Below are 16,343 nucleotides of genomic sequence, written 5' to 3'. Positions count from 1 at the left end.
TGGCTTTGAAAGATTACTTCAGAATTTCAACTTCTACAGTGATGAATAACAGCAGTAGGCTGTTGCTTTTATTTCATGTTTGTGGGCTTCCCATTCAAAGTAGAATATTAAGCTAGGGCTACAGTGTGTCCAAGAGAGCTTTAGCTGCACGGTGTCGTAGTTCTAGTGAGATTTGCATGCTCTTTCAATCTTTGGGCAGAATAATTTGGGATTTTAGAGGCACTGCAATTTTTCTTCTTGAAATGACGTACTTCTTACAGAAGAAATCTCCTGAGATTATTTTCTTTGAGAGTTAACTTCCTTTTGATCATTGTGCTTTGGTACCCAGCACAAATTTTATTTCAGCAAGGTTTATTGATAACTGATATACAAATAGGTCACGGAGAACATTGTCAGAACGAGCAGCATTTTCTATTGTTTTTTTAATTCTCTTAAGTAGCAATTTTTAATAACCAGTCCTGTAGTTTGGGATAAATGAGAGTAAGTGGATAATCGAATTCTGCTAGTCCTTGGACTCTACCACTTGTATAAATAAATAAATTTTGGTAATTTACAGGGTTATTTAAGAGGATTTGTGTGGGAAGCTAGCCATTGTCCTAGCATCTTTTCTGAACAAGACGATAATGTTCAATCATAATGTGATTTCCTTATTTTGGCATAGCATGCTGAACACACCAATTGTGTTTTGTTAATTTGGATGGTGTAAAAGACCTGTGGGTAACTCTCATTGCCTGGATAGATATATTTTGGGTAGGACTTAGAAAAGTCTGTTGCCCCCTTTCCAAACACACTGCTTCATCCCCAGTTAAAAATAAAAGGTGGAATGCATGCTGATAGTAGTCATACATATCTCGGCTTGTCCACCCAACCGCTCTGGAAGCAAACAACAACCAGAAGGAAACGAAGTGGTTTGCAGTGTCTTTAATCAGGTTAAGCACAGCAACACAGGCAGGAGTAAGGCACAAGCCGGCATCGACGTTTACAGCCGCTCGGCCCCTTCTCATCTTCCTCCCCAACAATGGTGAGACCCATCCGGGGCTCGACAACATATGCGTAAATTGTTTGTTTTGTTAGAATTCTTTATTTTGTTGTTTTATTCTTCCAAGGAGCAGTATCCTACAATCTTTATAATCAGTCTAGAACAGATAATAACTTGATGATACACTTTATGTTTCATGTATTTCATTGAATTTGTCCCTTCTGTGCTGATTTTGAAATCCTTCTTAAACTGTATTACTGCCTCATTATATTTTTATATTTTTCAGAACATTATCAGCTGTATGTTCCTGAATCAGCACAGGTTGGTTCTGCTGTAGGCAAAATCAAGGCCACTGATGCAGACATAGGGGCAAATGCAGACATGAAATACAGTATCATAAATGGGGATGGTTCTGGAATATTTTCTATATCAACTGACAAAGAAACACGGGAAGGAATTATTTCCTTGAAGAAGGTAAGCAAAACAATTGCAAAAGATTTCTTTGTGAAAGATATTAAAGATCTTAGAACCCTTGGCAAATTAGGACCTAACAAGATATTTGTTTAAATCTAGAATTGTTCCTAATGTGTGTTTGGAAATATACCATTTGAAAAGGAACATAATTGAATTCAAAATTCAATGCTGGAGTTTACCCTGCTCTATTTTCTAAATCATTTTTACTCTAACTGATCTCCAGTGGAGAGACAGCACCAATTGGGAAAATACAAAAGGGACTAGTGGGAAGTGAATCATGACCAGACAAAAGAATCCTATCCCATTCAGTTTCACCATACTTTAAAAAGTAGCATCTTCTTTCTATATGACTTTGCAATTCATTGTTTAAACCAAGGGCTCTCAAAAAAGTTGAGGATCATATTCTTCTTTGAATGGCAAGCCAGGAGTCATATTCTGCCATGAAGATGAAGATGAGAAAAAAAAAAATGTGCTGTAGTAAAAAAAATAAAGCACTATTTAAAAATAATGGTATGTAGCTAATATGATTGCTTGGGGATATTTAATATATTCCATGTCAATTAAAAACTGCATATTATTGGCAACTTTTGGAAGAGTTTGGGTGGCCATACCTGATATGCCATATATACATTTTCTATGACATTAAGCCCTATTGAAATTGATAGATTTCATCATTAAACATACATGAAGGCTCAGAACCAACTTACATCTTTGGTTGCCATAGAAATGAAGAGATACAGTAGATGAGTGCTGCTTTAAATATGAAAAATTCATCCTAAAATTATGTATGTATGGCTAGTCCATCCTCAACCATGAGAATGCATTGGATTATTTATTTAGGGACAAGTCATTCATATTCATTCTCTCTCTCTCTCTCTCTCTCTCTCTCTCTCTCTCTCTCTCTCTCTCTCTCTCTCTCTCTCTCTCTCTCTCTCTCTCTCTCTCTCTCTCCCTCCCTCCCTCCCTCCCTCCCTCCCTCCCTCCCTCCCTCCCTCCCCTCCTCCCTTCCCCCCCTCTCTCTTGTTGTTCAAAAATAGGAATAGAGGAAAGAGCTATGTGACCCTGAGTAATTGAACAAAATATGGGATATAAATCTAACTAGTTAAATAGGAATTGCTTATAAAATGTATCATATTTCACACAGAATGGGACAACTTGCTGTGGCCATCTCGTCATAGCCAACTCGCTGTGGTGGATTTCCTGTGGCTATCTCACTATGGCCAACTGGCAATGGCCAACTTGCAGCCAACCCAGCATAAGCAACTTGCCATGGCCTCACTTGCTGCAAGACAATTGGCCATGGGACAGTTCAACACATGGTTACATGGGATAACTCAACATGATAAATATTATCCACCACTGTTTCTTCAACCTAATATCCATTGACAAAAATGGAAACAAAGTAGAGGAAATCATGGTGGATAACATTTATCACTTTAAGGTATCCCACATGAATTGTCCTGTGGCAAGTTATCCCATAGTGAGTTGGCCGTGGCAAGTTGGCTGCAGCAAATTGGCCACAGCAAGTTGTCCTAGACCCTAATCCAGATGTCCTGCTCTCCCATACACTCATGAAAATTCTTGCTGGCATATATAATCATCTCTGCTAGAATTTTAAAAAAAGATGGTGATTCACCCATGAAAAAAGAATTCATATAAATTGCTACATTAGTGCCTGCTATATCTAAAGATGACAATCCATTGTTACACATAAATACAATCCTCTTAAATATTCAGTTGACATACAGAAAAATTTAAAGTAGGTATAGAATGGAGCTGTGCCCGCTATCTGCTGCTTTTCTTTTTCTTATTCCATCTCTGTAATCAGAGTTTTGACGCAGAACTCTAATACTAACCTCTCCCCTTCCTCCTCATTTTCTGCCTACCAGGATTGATTTAATCTCTGGCTTTCAGCAGGTTAACTTGGCCTCGGCTTTATGGTAGTCTTGACTGTAATGACTAAGGAATTTGGCAAGGTATAACTTGGCAAGATCCTGCTATTTCACATTTATCTGTGAAGAATATTTTTAAATATACAGTCCTGTATACCTACCAATGTTTATTTCATAGGAGGGCATTGAGCTAATATTCCACTGTGTGTATTTATGGAAGTAATGATAAGCTGCAAATGAAAATGTCAGTAAGAAAATCTTTCAGTGCATATAAGCCTTTCAGCTCCTCAAGAAATTGCATAAAACATTAGACTAGCGGAGTAAGTAATAAATAATGGTCACTGACATTATCCATATTTTCATGCTTGATCTGAAAAAAAGCATTGATAATTTCAGCATTTAAGGTAACAATCATGCTTCTGCCTTCTTTTTTTTCAACCATATTGCCCAGATAGGTCCTTGAGAAGATTAAATAAATAAATAAATATTAGTAAGTTAAGTGAATTTTCAATGAGCATGACCACATCAACTCCTGTTTCATATGCAAAGCACCCTGAAGATATATTAGCTACATTCTCCTTTCCCTCCTCCCTGATTAAATCCATTATTTCCTTATCCAAGATGAGTTCTGCATAGTCTCGACCTTGTAGGGAACATTTACGTCTCAGCCTTCCATGTTCATGTCATTCAGCAGCTAATTGCATGAGCCGTTTGATCAATCAGCTTTACTGACTGCTGATTTTCCCCACTGAACCTCTAATCATGTAAGGTAGCCTGAGAGATCTAGCAAACTTTTTGATGGAGCTCCAAATGGACCTGGATGGCAGACAAAATAGTATGCACAGCACAGCACAACATGTTTTGTTTGGAGTTTTTTTGGGGGGGAGGGATCTTATAACTGAGGGAAAAAAATAGTTGAAGGAAAAGTCAAGGATCCATTCAAAATGGCAATATATTAAAAATCAGTGCCAATACCATGGTGATATAGTTCCAGGAGTGACTAGTCCTGAATTACATTAAGCCCCTAATGACCCTTAATGAGAAAGCAAGCACAAGAGCCATGGTGGTGCGGTGGTTAGAGTGCAGTACTGCAGACTACTTCTACTGCCTGCAATTTGGCAGTTCAAATCTCACCAGGCTCAAGGTTGACTCAGCCTTCCATCCTTCCAAGGTGGGTAAAATGAGGGGGCTTTGTTGGGGGCAATATGATGACTATGTAAACCACTTAGAGAGGGCTGTAAAGTGGTATATAAGTCTAAATGCTATTGCTAATGCTATTGCTATAACTTGATTTGGGTGGGATTGTTTGACTCAAATCAAGTAGACATATGGTTAAGAGAATGTGAACATGTACATTCAGGCTTACTCTTAGGTACTGTGCATACTAATGTTATTATGTAAATAGATGTTCTCTCAAACTGCCATAAACATTATTATTAAATATTGATAAGAAATAGAGGCAAGAATCTCATAAATATTTGACTTACAAATTTTCATCCATACCTGGGATTTTTGGCATTATATAGCTTTAAAATAATCCACTCTCATCTCTACTCTAATTAATTTTGTATCTGTCAAAAATTAGTTCAAAGGAACATTGCTTTAAATTATTCAATAATTTAAACTATTATTCAATTTACATATTATGTAATTATTTTGTTGCCAATAGGAAAATATAGGTTGGGGATCAGAAAAAAGATAACCTCATGGGAGAAAACACACAGACATATACATAAATGGTTACTAGGAGATATTAGAACCATAAATAGTGGGGGGTGGGTTATTGAATCTCAGGATTGTCGACTCAAGCAAAGATATTACAGGCAACCATGAGCAAAAGGATGCTAGGGCCAGTAACCAAGCACTATACATGTTATTTTTATTTATTTTTTGAAGTTCACTCAAACTCAGATATAATTGCATATATAATTGCAGACTTTATCTTTCACACTCCTTTGAAGATTTTTACTATATTTCTGCAACAGATTTCCAGATTTACCAACTAAATGTTCAACCCATAGCTCTGCTGTCCACTACACCTCAAGTCTCTGCTTAACAGAGCACACGAGTAGGGAAAAAAAGATATATATTTTTTCAATGCATGAATTACAAGCCAACATTTGCACCTGAAGACTACCTGAGGATGATTAATACCGTAGTATTGAAAAAGGGATAGACTGGAAGTTTGTCAGAGCAAAAGAGCTCTTAGAGAAAATGACTTAAATAGGTTCAAATACAGCTGAAGTATTTTGTTCAACAGTTTCACACAAAGGACGTGGAGTTTTAAAACTAAAATATTAACAAAAAGTACTATAAATCTAGCACAAATTAGGGAGCGGTTGCCACTATAATAAGGGAGCTGTTACCGCTAGAACTGTTTTGTAAATGTCACAGAAGCTATAAACATACATGGCAATGCACGTAAGGTAATGAAAAAAATGGATTTTATACTGAGAATTAAAAAACAACTCTCCATAGTAATGCAACATTATTTTTTCTTCCCACAGCCACTCAACTATGAAAAAAAGAAATCCTATACTCTTAGCATAGAAGGAGCAAATACCCACCTCGATTTCCGCTTCTCACATTTAGGACCCTTTAAAGATGTGACTATGTTGAAGATTGTTGTTGGAGATGTGGATGAGGCACCATTGTTCACTCTTCCATCCTACATCATGGAGGTTTATGAAAATGCAAAAATCGGAACTACTGTGGGCACAGTAACGGCACTAGATCCAGATAGTACTAACAACTTAGTAAGGTATGGTAGTATTAACAGCTCTTTGTAACAGTGGGAGTGGGATGATGGACTGGGGTGAATAAAATGTTCCTTATGATTCAACTATGGAAATCTTGACTATATTTAATCTTGACCTAATTTAAAAGTAGATCTGAGACTTTTAAAAAAACTTTTACACATGCCCTAAACTTTCCAGCAATTTAACATTAGAATGTACTGTATAATGTACATTTATGGACTGGTATTTAAGTAACAATTTGGAGAGCACAAAGTGAAGGTTATCAAGTAGTTACCAACCTGTCCTGTTCCTTTCCATCCCTTTTCCAAGTTTTTTCTCAAACTGATATTGTGGCTACTGCAGCATGTTCAATTTGGACTGGGCTGGGAGTTGTAGGGAGCATTTTTTTAAAAAACAACAACAACAAAACCTTATACAAATGTTGAGATTGCCTGAGGAAGTTAATACCTCATTGTTTTCTTCAGTGACTGATTTGCTTGTATTCTTGGCCCACTCATAGTAAAACTACCAATGCAAAGGATATGTATTTTCAGTATTACATTTCTAGTAAGATTGAAGTCTACATTATGCTGGTGAGAAGATACCCAGCTTTCAGTATGTTTGGATAAAAGGATCCCTGGAGAAATTATTTCTGCATGGAACTTTCAGACAATTCTAGGCAGAACATGTTGGAATGAACTATTTGGTGGTGTTTATTCATTTAATGAAGATGCTTTCTTTTGTTTTGATTTATGGCATTTATGGATCCAGACCAGGGGTGAAATGCTCCCGGTTTGGACCGGATCGCCCGATCCAGTAGCGATGGCGGTGGTTGGTTTGGAGAACCGGTAGCAAAAATCCCTGCCTCCCCCCTCCCTGCCCAGCTGAGCCATGTGATCATCAGAGGCTTTTTTTTTTTTTTTTTACTTTTAAAAGTGTTTTTTCTACAACCTCTTCGGCCGAAAAAAATGCTTTTAAAAGTAAAACAAAAAAGCCTCTGATGATCACACGGCTCAGCTGGGATCGTCAGAGCCTTTTAAAAGCATTTTTTTTCTACGAGGTTGTAGAAAAAATGCTTTTAAAAGGCTCTGACAATCCCAGCTGAGTTGCCTGATCATCAGAGCCTTTTAAAAGCATTTTTTCTACAACCTCTTCAGCTGAAAAGAAGCTTGTAGGTTGTAGAAAAAAATACTTTTAAGAGAAAAAAAAGCCTCTGACGACCAGGCAATTTAGCTGGGATCGTCAGAGCCTTTTAAAAGCATTTTTTTACAACCTCTTCAGCCGAAGTTGTAAAAAAAATGCTTTTAAAAGTTAAACAAAAATTGGCCACGCCCACCCGGTCACATTACCCCCCACCAAGCCATGCCCACCCGGTCACATTACCCCCCACCAAGCCATGCCCACAAAACCAGTAATAACAAATTTTACATTTCACCGATCCAGACCAGTGGTGAAATCCAATTTTTTTTACTACCGATTCTGTGGGTGTGGCTTGGTAGGCATGGTGTGGCTTGGTGGGCATGGCAGGGGAAGGATACTGCAAAATCCCCATTCCCTTCCCACTCCTAGGGGAAGGATACTGCAAAATCCCCATTCCCACCCCACTCTGGGGCCAGCCAGAGGTGGTATTTGCCGGTTCTCCAAACTACTCAAATTTTCCGCTACCAGTTCTCCAGAACCGGTTATAACCTGCTGGATTTCACCCCAGATCCAGACATTGTGATTTTCATAGGCCAACGATGGCTAACCTTTTTGCCGTCATGTGCCAAAAGTCGGAGGAGTGGAGGGGTCACATGCGTGTGTGCCCATACCCATAATTCAATGTGCCCTGTCCCCCTGCGCATGCCTACATGACCCCACTGAGCTCCCCCGCTTTTGGCACGCGATGGCACAGTGGGCCCGGTAGGCCCATTTTTCGCCCTCCCCAGGCTCCAGAGGCTTTCTTAGAGCCTAGGGAGGGAGAAAACGGCCTCCCCCCGCAGGAGGCCCTCTGGAGGCCAGAAACAATCTGTTTGCTGATTTCCGGTGGGACCTAGAAAGCCTCTGGAGCCTGGGGAGAGCAAAAAATGGGCCTTTCTTCCCCTGGAGGCCCTCCAGAGGCTGGAAACAGCCTGTTTCCCAACCTCCAATGGGCCCGGAAGGCCCAAAATTCAGCTGGCTGATGTGCACATGTGCACCGGAGCTGAGCTAGGGCTCGCATGCCATCGATATGGCTCCGCATGCCACCTGTGGCACACGTGCCATAGGTTCTCCATCATGGTCATAGGCTATAGTTTAGCATATTGTGGGAAAACTTTTATTCATTCAATATTTATTTTAAAACATTTACACAGTTTAGTTGCATACCTTATAACCAATTCTGGGTGGCTTCCAATCAAATATAAACTGGGTTTTTTAAAAATAAAATACTATTTTACAAAGGGGGGTATACATGTTCACTTGGGTGGGGTATGAACGTTTGTTTTATTAGCAGTGACAAAGCATTTTTGTAGTGTTGCTGATTCAAGGGTTGAAGCATTTTGAAAGTTTTTCTAGATTTTGGAAATCAGCATGTAAGTATTTGGTTAATTACTGAAATATAAAACCAGCTATAATGAAAGCATAATTTATATACCTAAAGGGCCCACGTGTATTTAGGGGAAGAGGGTTTAAGATCATTATGTTACATGTACTTAGAAACCCATTGTCCCATATCTGGTTTGAGAGAAGGTTTTTTTTTTTTTTTAACTGCTGCTTTTAACTGCTGTATACAGCAGAACATGATATTTTGCAATATTGTTGCAGAACTAAAACCGTGGCTGAACTGACAAATTGCAGTAACCTACAGCTGAAGGATTGTAACTATGTACAGACAGGCAGACAGGCAGAAGATGAACAGAATGCATCCATGAAGATCAGTCAGAAGACACACTGAAAACTTAAAGATATCATGCATGGACAGACTAAGCCACTTAACATTTTCAACTGGGAAACTGTTAGCAACTTAGAGCAATCCAACTTTAACAAAACCGGGGTATTCTTGGAAGTTTATCATTCAGATAAATTAGACATACTGTAAATGGACATAGAGATAAACCATATTTACATGCCATTCAAAAAAAGACATAAATAAAAAGACCAGAACAGATCCTCTCCAATAAACAACACTCAGATAAGCAGGGATTGACATCAGACAAACAAGTAGAAAACAATACCCCAATCAAGAAAACTACCAAGCAAGGACAATATCATACCCTCACCAACACTATCAGAGAAAGCCTTATACTAGCACTGATGATGTTACCTAGCTATATAATGAAATGCCTGCAAGCAAACAACCAAACTCAGAGAACACCAAGGCATTCACAAATTGCACTAAATCACAATATCATTTAATTTTGGCTTAGCAGGTGGTCCCAATCCACTCAATTGTACCTCCTTAATTAAAAAAAAAATAGTTAAATAAGCCATGCCTTAGCTTTGGGTAAAATGCAAGTCTGTAACTTATCCCACATGACTCATCTTACTATAGGATGGCAGACATTCCTGCCCAGAACGATGTTGCTGATTGAAATCCATTTCATCTCCACCTTCCTTTACAGTGGTTCTGTTTCAGTGGAAGAGTATTAAACTAAGGGAATTTATGTTACCTTGTATTATATATAAGAATATGAGGTCTTGTAAATGATGAATTTCACAATCTCCAAAGATTCATTCTGTGCAGTTAAGGATCACAGCACTTAAGATGAGGAAGTTTGATACTACAAATCAGGAAATCATTCTAGTGTGGAGTTCTGCAATGAGGCAAATTTTGGAAATGGAGTGTGTTAAGTTTCCAAATCTGAATCTGCATTTTGCCTCTCCAGAAATACTTATTCTCTTTCAATGAAAGCTTAAAGCTGCAATCCAAAACCCACTTACTAAGAAATCTGCTTTGTTGAACTCAGTATAGCTTCTTTCCAAACAGATGTACAAATTGTACATTTAACCTAATATAATAGAATTGATATTAACTTTTAAATCTAATACTTCTGAAAGAAGAAGGTTTTATTTTGTATTGTTTCAACATAAAAAAAATTTGTTTTGTTTCTTCATAAAATAAATATTATGTTGTTTTTTCTAAATGGGTAAATTCTGAGGATAAATAATTTCAAGGTAGGATTAGAGTAAACCCTTTAAGCAAAATGAATCCAAATCCTTCTAGATTTATGTTGGGAAGCCTAATCCTTTTTATCATAAAATAGTTGTGAGTTCTTTAACAGTATGGAAAAGATCCATTTCTAAATTTAATTGTGTTTTTATAGGCATGCAGATATTGATATTAATTAAAGCACATCTTTTGTGCTTGGTATTATCAAGATTACAACTGAATAATTACCATGAATCTATTATAACAGCATTACATTTTTATGAATTCAAAGAAGAGTTTAACTTGCAAATGTAAAAATGTTTGTTATCAGATAGTACACACAGTTGTCATTTATCAAGTTATGATATAAATATTATGGATAGTTGTCATCCCACATTATCCTAGAAATCCCAACATCTACTCTGTTGAATATTTCTACTATTTCTTATAGCGATATTACCATGATCCCCAATTTGGAGTTGAATTCATATATTTTTTTAACTCATACTATTTGGCTGCTACATTCTGAACCATTCATCAATATGAATATAGTTATTATATTTTATATACGCTCCTAGAGCGAATATAAAACATATCTCAAAAATGTATATTGAAGAAAATTCATTGAAATATAATGAATAAAATGACAGTAAATTTAAATTTAAAGCTTGGTTTGTAAAACAATTCCAAACAAGGAGGAAAATAGATACATGACAATTTACAGAGAACTGCTTGGGGGATATTTAATAGGGCTCTGCTTCCTGCCACTCCTGTCAAATCTAATTAGGCAGGTAGACATAATCAGAAACAGATAATCCCACAAATAACCAGACTGTGCCCTGTCCCATAAAGGGATCTATAGATGACAATCAGGATCCTGAATTATGCTTGGAATCTCACTAACACTATATCTCCCTCTTCAAGGACTTCAGGTTATGACTTTAACAAGAGTTCTTCCCTTGAATATTAAACGTTTCTTGCATAGCAAAGTGTCCAAGAAGGATTTGTCTAAACATACATCTTCATATGCGGCCTTTCCTTGTAAGGCAGCATCTATCATGGTATTTTTTCTTCAAGGATTTTGTGTATTCTTCTTACATGTGCCTCATTGTGCAGAATGAATAGGATTTGACAAAACAGTACTTTTCCAAATATTCTGTTAGTGGTAACACTAACAAATTGACTGACAAATTGACAAATTGACTGACAAATTGAGGCAAGTCAGAAACTTAGAGGTGGTGGTTCATGTCCCTCCATCCTCAGCTAATCTTAATTAATCAGATTTTTTAAAAAGTCCATTGGAATCAATGGAAGATTCCTTTGGAGTCAAATTCCAGTGGCAACAGACCACTTAAAAGAGGAAGGGTAATGTACTCTGAAGGGGTAATGTTCAGAGTAGAAATATTCAGAATATCTTAGCAATGTAGATGTTGTTGCTTTTTAAATATTTCGTGTGTAAAGGAGATTTAGCAGGTATAGCTTCACACTTAGCTATAAGGAACAACCATATGGCTAGGAATAAAGTTTGTACTTCAATAAAAACCATTCTAATCCACAGCTTTCCAAATTAAAATTTATTTGTTTTTACACATCATGGAATTTTATTAAGTTTGCCTAAGGCAACTTAAAAGTGTGTTAATCAAAATTGCAGACATACATACATACAAACAGAAAAGTACTCATAAAAAGTTGGATAATAAGAGATGTATAAAACATAGATTAGGCCTAGAATCATAATATTAGAAGTGATCTTGGAAATGTTCTAGGTCAACACCCAGCCCAGGGCAGGAATCCCAGAGAAACGGCTGGCCACCCTTTTGCTTGAGATAGACTGTTCCACATTTTAACAGTTCCTGAAGTCAAAAAAAAATTGAGTTTCTTGTCAGCTTCTTGTCAAAATCACAAAGCACAGTTCTACTTTTAAAAAAAGTTAAAAGTGCTAGCTCTGCAAAAAAAAAAAAAAAAAGAAAGAAAGAAAGAAAAAAAGCCCTTTTTGTAAAATAAGCATAGTGTTGGTTATTTGCTGGTGCTACTAGACATTTCCATAATTTGATACTGTAGAATCCAAGGCCTGATTAATTGACAACTAGGGAAATCGGTGATGTAGTGGGAATCTTTGTTTTTTTTTTGTTTTGTTTTTTGGGGGGGAAGCATTTTTTCCCCATAGTGATTAGAGATTCCTCATTATGAGTTTTTCCCTTTAAAATCAATGTTTCATAGGACTCAGTTCTGCCCCCAATGTTAGTATCACTTGTTCATTCTTTCCTCAGATTTATTATTTGAATTTTAGTGTCATATTTAGTATCATATTCATGCAGATGACATTCAGAAGTACCAATCCAGTACTGAAAATGTTGACAGTTTTTGGAAAACTATGGTAGGCTGGATTCTCTAACTGACCTCACTGCTGCAGTAGTGAGGCTATAAGAGGATACAGTACACACCAATGTAGACTCAACACAGACAAAACTGAGATCTTTCACCTTGAATAGCCTTCTCTTTCTTTTTAGGCCCCCACCTCCCCCAGACATACACCTGTCTTCAGGGACCAGCTCTATGAATCTGGCATTGTCAAGAAGTAAGAACCACACCTATTTCAGAAGGGCCTATATAGAGCTGATCAGGTGTAAAAGCAGAATATTGAAAATTGTAAAAATATGTTCCATGTCTTATAGCAAATCAATTAAATTAGAGTGTCTTTGAAACATTTCCTTCCCATTGCCCACATGACTGGAGTTGGCTGCATTTTGTCACACCCATTTAAGCTCCTTTTAAACTCCCACAACATCAGGTTTGTTCAGTATTCCTTGACTCGTTGCCCATATATTGGCTATTCCAGTAGAGCATGGGTGTCAAGCTCAAGGCCCAGGGGCCAGATCCGTCCCATGGGGTGCTTAGATCTGGCATGTGGGGCCACCTTGGAAACAGTGAAGGATTGGCAAGTGGTGCCTGTGCCAGAGTAAACGGGCTCCTGAGCTCTGTTTTCAGTTGGGATGGCCTCCTGCAACCCTCTGCCAGTGAAAATTAAGCTCGCACATGCGGCCCTCCCAAGCTCCGTTTTTGCTGGCAGAGGGTTGCAGAAGGCTGTCACAGCCAAAAACAGAGCTCAGGAGCCCGTTTTTGCTGGCAGAGTGCTCAAGCCGCCACAGGTGCCCCCAACACGAGTGATGTCAAGGTGGCCACAGCCACCCTGGCCATGTCCACTCCAGCCCCCCAAGGTCAAACACAACCCTGATGCTGCCCTCAATGAAATTGAGTTTGACACCCCTGCAGTAGAGTGCCTTCTTTATCTTCCATTTCTTCATTACCAAGGATTTTCCAAAGTTTGCTCCTAGGGTGTCAGTTCCCTAATGCTCATTTGACAAAAGCCCATCTGAACATATTTAAGATTTTAAAACATATCTACATCTAGTGAAAGTAGCTTCGACATTACTGAAACCTATCCCTTATTCATACAAAGAATATGTTAACTGTTAGATTTTGTTTTTATTTATTTTATTAGGTTTATGTTTTTATTAAATTGTTTTAGAGTATGTACATGTGGCCTTGAGTATAATATGGGATCACATATTTAACTGTTCCCTTTTGATGATTGTAAATTAGTTGTCATATTTTTGTTACAATTCTGCTGTGTAAAGTTATACATATACTGGCAGTCTTTGACATTCTGATGTGGAGGGGAAAATGTCCACTTCAGGAACCCCAGCATTTGGGGATAGGTACAATCAAGTAAATTTAATTGGCATGCATGACTACGGTGATCGCTGAGCTCCCAAACAAAAGAATGCAAAAGAGCTCCAGTTAAAGTAAGGTTATAGGCTATTTACCCTCTTGAAATAATATATAGGAATTAGAAAATGAGTGTGAATTATAATATTTTTCTGCAGGATTGTAGGGTCTGATAACAACACAGGTGATTTTATTATGGGCTGCCTGTGAACTTCATATTCTGCTCCATTAACACCACAGAAAATATCTGGTCTTTGCTATGTGTTGCCTTCCTTTCAAGCCTCATTAGGCAGCTATTTTTATTATTAGGCAACCTATTTCCCAAAACATCAGAAGGCAAGACTAGAAACAATGGATGGAAACTAATCAAGGAGAGAAGCAATCCTAGAACTAAGGAGAAATTTCCTAAGAGTGAGAACAATTAACCAGTGGAACAGAAGTTGTGGTTGTTCCAGCACTAGAGGCTTTTAAGAAGAGGTTGGACAGCCATTTGTCTGAAATGATATAGGGTCTCCTGCTTGAGCAAGGGGTTGGACTAGAAGACCTCCAAGGTCCCTCCCAACTTTATTGTTCTATGTTCCTATCCAGGTTACAATTGGAAAGAATGCTTTCTTTCTATCAAAAGTCTTTAAGGGGCAAAACAATTGAGTGGCAAAAGTGCCAAAAGCAGAGGAGGACAAAGTCAATTCCATGCACTTTTTTCCTTGGTCACTGGCAGTGGTGAAATCCTAAGTGGGTCTCTACTGTTCACTGCCCGCGCATGAGTGATGCGTGCTAAAAGCACGCTGCCTGTGCACATGCACAATGTGTGCCAAAAGCACACTGAGCGCACATGCACAGTACACACCAAACACAAGCTTCGTGTGGAAAAAGAAGACTTCACTAGGTAAGTAGAACAGCGAGAGGGAGGGAACAGCTGTGCCATGCGATTTAGCTTCACTAGAAAGCAGGATTTCCTGCTTTCTAGAGAATCTAAACCGCGGGGCACAGCTGATCGTTGGAAATACCTGTTCACCAAACCGGTAGCTTTTTAACTACCAGTTTGACTGAAGTGGTAGCTTTTTCTTACTACAGGTTCGCCCGAACCGGTAATTTTTATCACTACCAGTTTGCCCAAACCGAGGCGAACCAGTAGCATTTCACCCCTGGTCACTTGACTTTATGAAAAGGAACAAGTGACTTTTGTAGAAGTAGGAACCAATAGTTTGGGATGGCTTTTCAAATTATGCAAAAAGTTTTAATAAAATTAGATTGAGCACTACACAATACCAGCCAAGACTTTGTTTTCTTTTTGTAATGCTCTTTATTGTGACTACTGTGATGGCAAACACAACATCATGTAGGTTAGTCAGTTAGAAATTGCTTTCTTGTTGTGTTTGTAACAGCTAAAAGCTAGCCAGTTCAGGAAACATTTCCTCATGAAGGATAAACCATATTCTTCTGTTCCTTTTTGGATGCAACGCACCAGCTATTTTTCCGGGCAAGGTAGAATGTATATGCCAAATTCAAAAAGCTGCAAAATTTTAAACAGCTGTATGTGCTCTTCAAAGTGTTCCTTTTATGAGAAGTTAGTGAAGCACATAGGACAATCTTATTGCTGCCTCTGGCTTTCCATCTCATCTAATTGCTGTGCAGTATTACCTAGTATGAAATGATAGATGTTCTTTCTTAAGTTGCCTGCTCCTGCAGCTAAAATAAGGAGGGGGGATCTTTCCAGTTAGTTTTACCTGGGAGCTATGATGAACTGAAGTCTATCTCATTCAGGTTTGCATCACACATATCCATTCTGTTATACTAGGATCGATATTGTTTTGATATTCTGCTCCAACACTCTGTTCCAACTTTTGATCCACTCTTTGCTTTAGCATGACATATCTGTATTATTAGGAAGCAGGATTGATTCTTAATTATTGCAGTCAGCAAGAAATATTACAAAGTTTCAGCTATTAATACTTGTAAGGGCAACTCCCCTGCTTCCAACAGTACATCATTGATCACACTTACGCAGGTACAACTAAGCACTTCAGGTATACATATATCCAGTGTATCCAAAGCATACATTTACACTTCAGTAGTATCCTTGCTGGCTAAAATCCTTCTTTGTGCTGTGTGCTTCAGTGCTTAGTGGGATATTTTCTTATTAATAATGAATTACCCTCTTGAGAAAAATATTTCTGGTCTGTGTTCACTCTACTTTGACCAGCTTCTATATGAATGAGTTATTTCCTTTCAAAATTGGAAAATAAGGAAAGCCCTGAATTCAATAAATTGGTTCAGATGTGCATAGCTTGGTTGAAAATCTTAGCTCGCATGTGGTTACTGGTCTCTAAATTCTTCATAAATAAGATTTTTCATAAATAATGTGTCTTTGTCTTTGAGCTGGTTGAGTTTATTAAAGTTCTGTCTGTAATATTACATTTCTG

The 16,343-nt window shown here is 37.9% G+C and overlaps 1 protein-coding gene across 10 annotated transcripts in view; it reads left to right on the top strand.

The window, feature by feature from the left end:
• CDH18 (cadherin 18) overlaps positions 1-16,343 on the top strand; it is a 656,995-nt gene that overhangs the window by 599,092 nt on the left and 41,560 nt on the right. For all 10 annotated transcript variants that reach the window (XM_087890242.1, XM_087890248.1, XM_087890243.1 and 7 more), the window contains 2 exons: positions 1,266-1,453; positions 5,853-6,106. In XM_087890242.1, the coding sequence (XP_087746368.1) occupies positions 1,266-1,453; positions 5,853-6,106 (442 nt within the window). The remainder of the gene's footprint in view (positions 1-1,265; positions 1,454-5,852; positions 6,107-16,343) is intronic.

This window comes from Pantherophis guttatus, chromosome 3, assembly GCF_059756535.1.
Source record: "Pantherophis guttatus breed Tessera chromosome 3, ASM5975653v1, whole genome shotgun sequence".
NCBI lineage: Eukaryota > Metazoa > Chordata > Lepidosauria > Squamata > Colubridae > Pantherophis > Pantherophis guttatus.
This window is presented reverse-complemented; position numbering and strand designations above follow the sequence as displayed.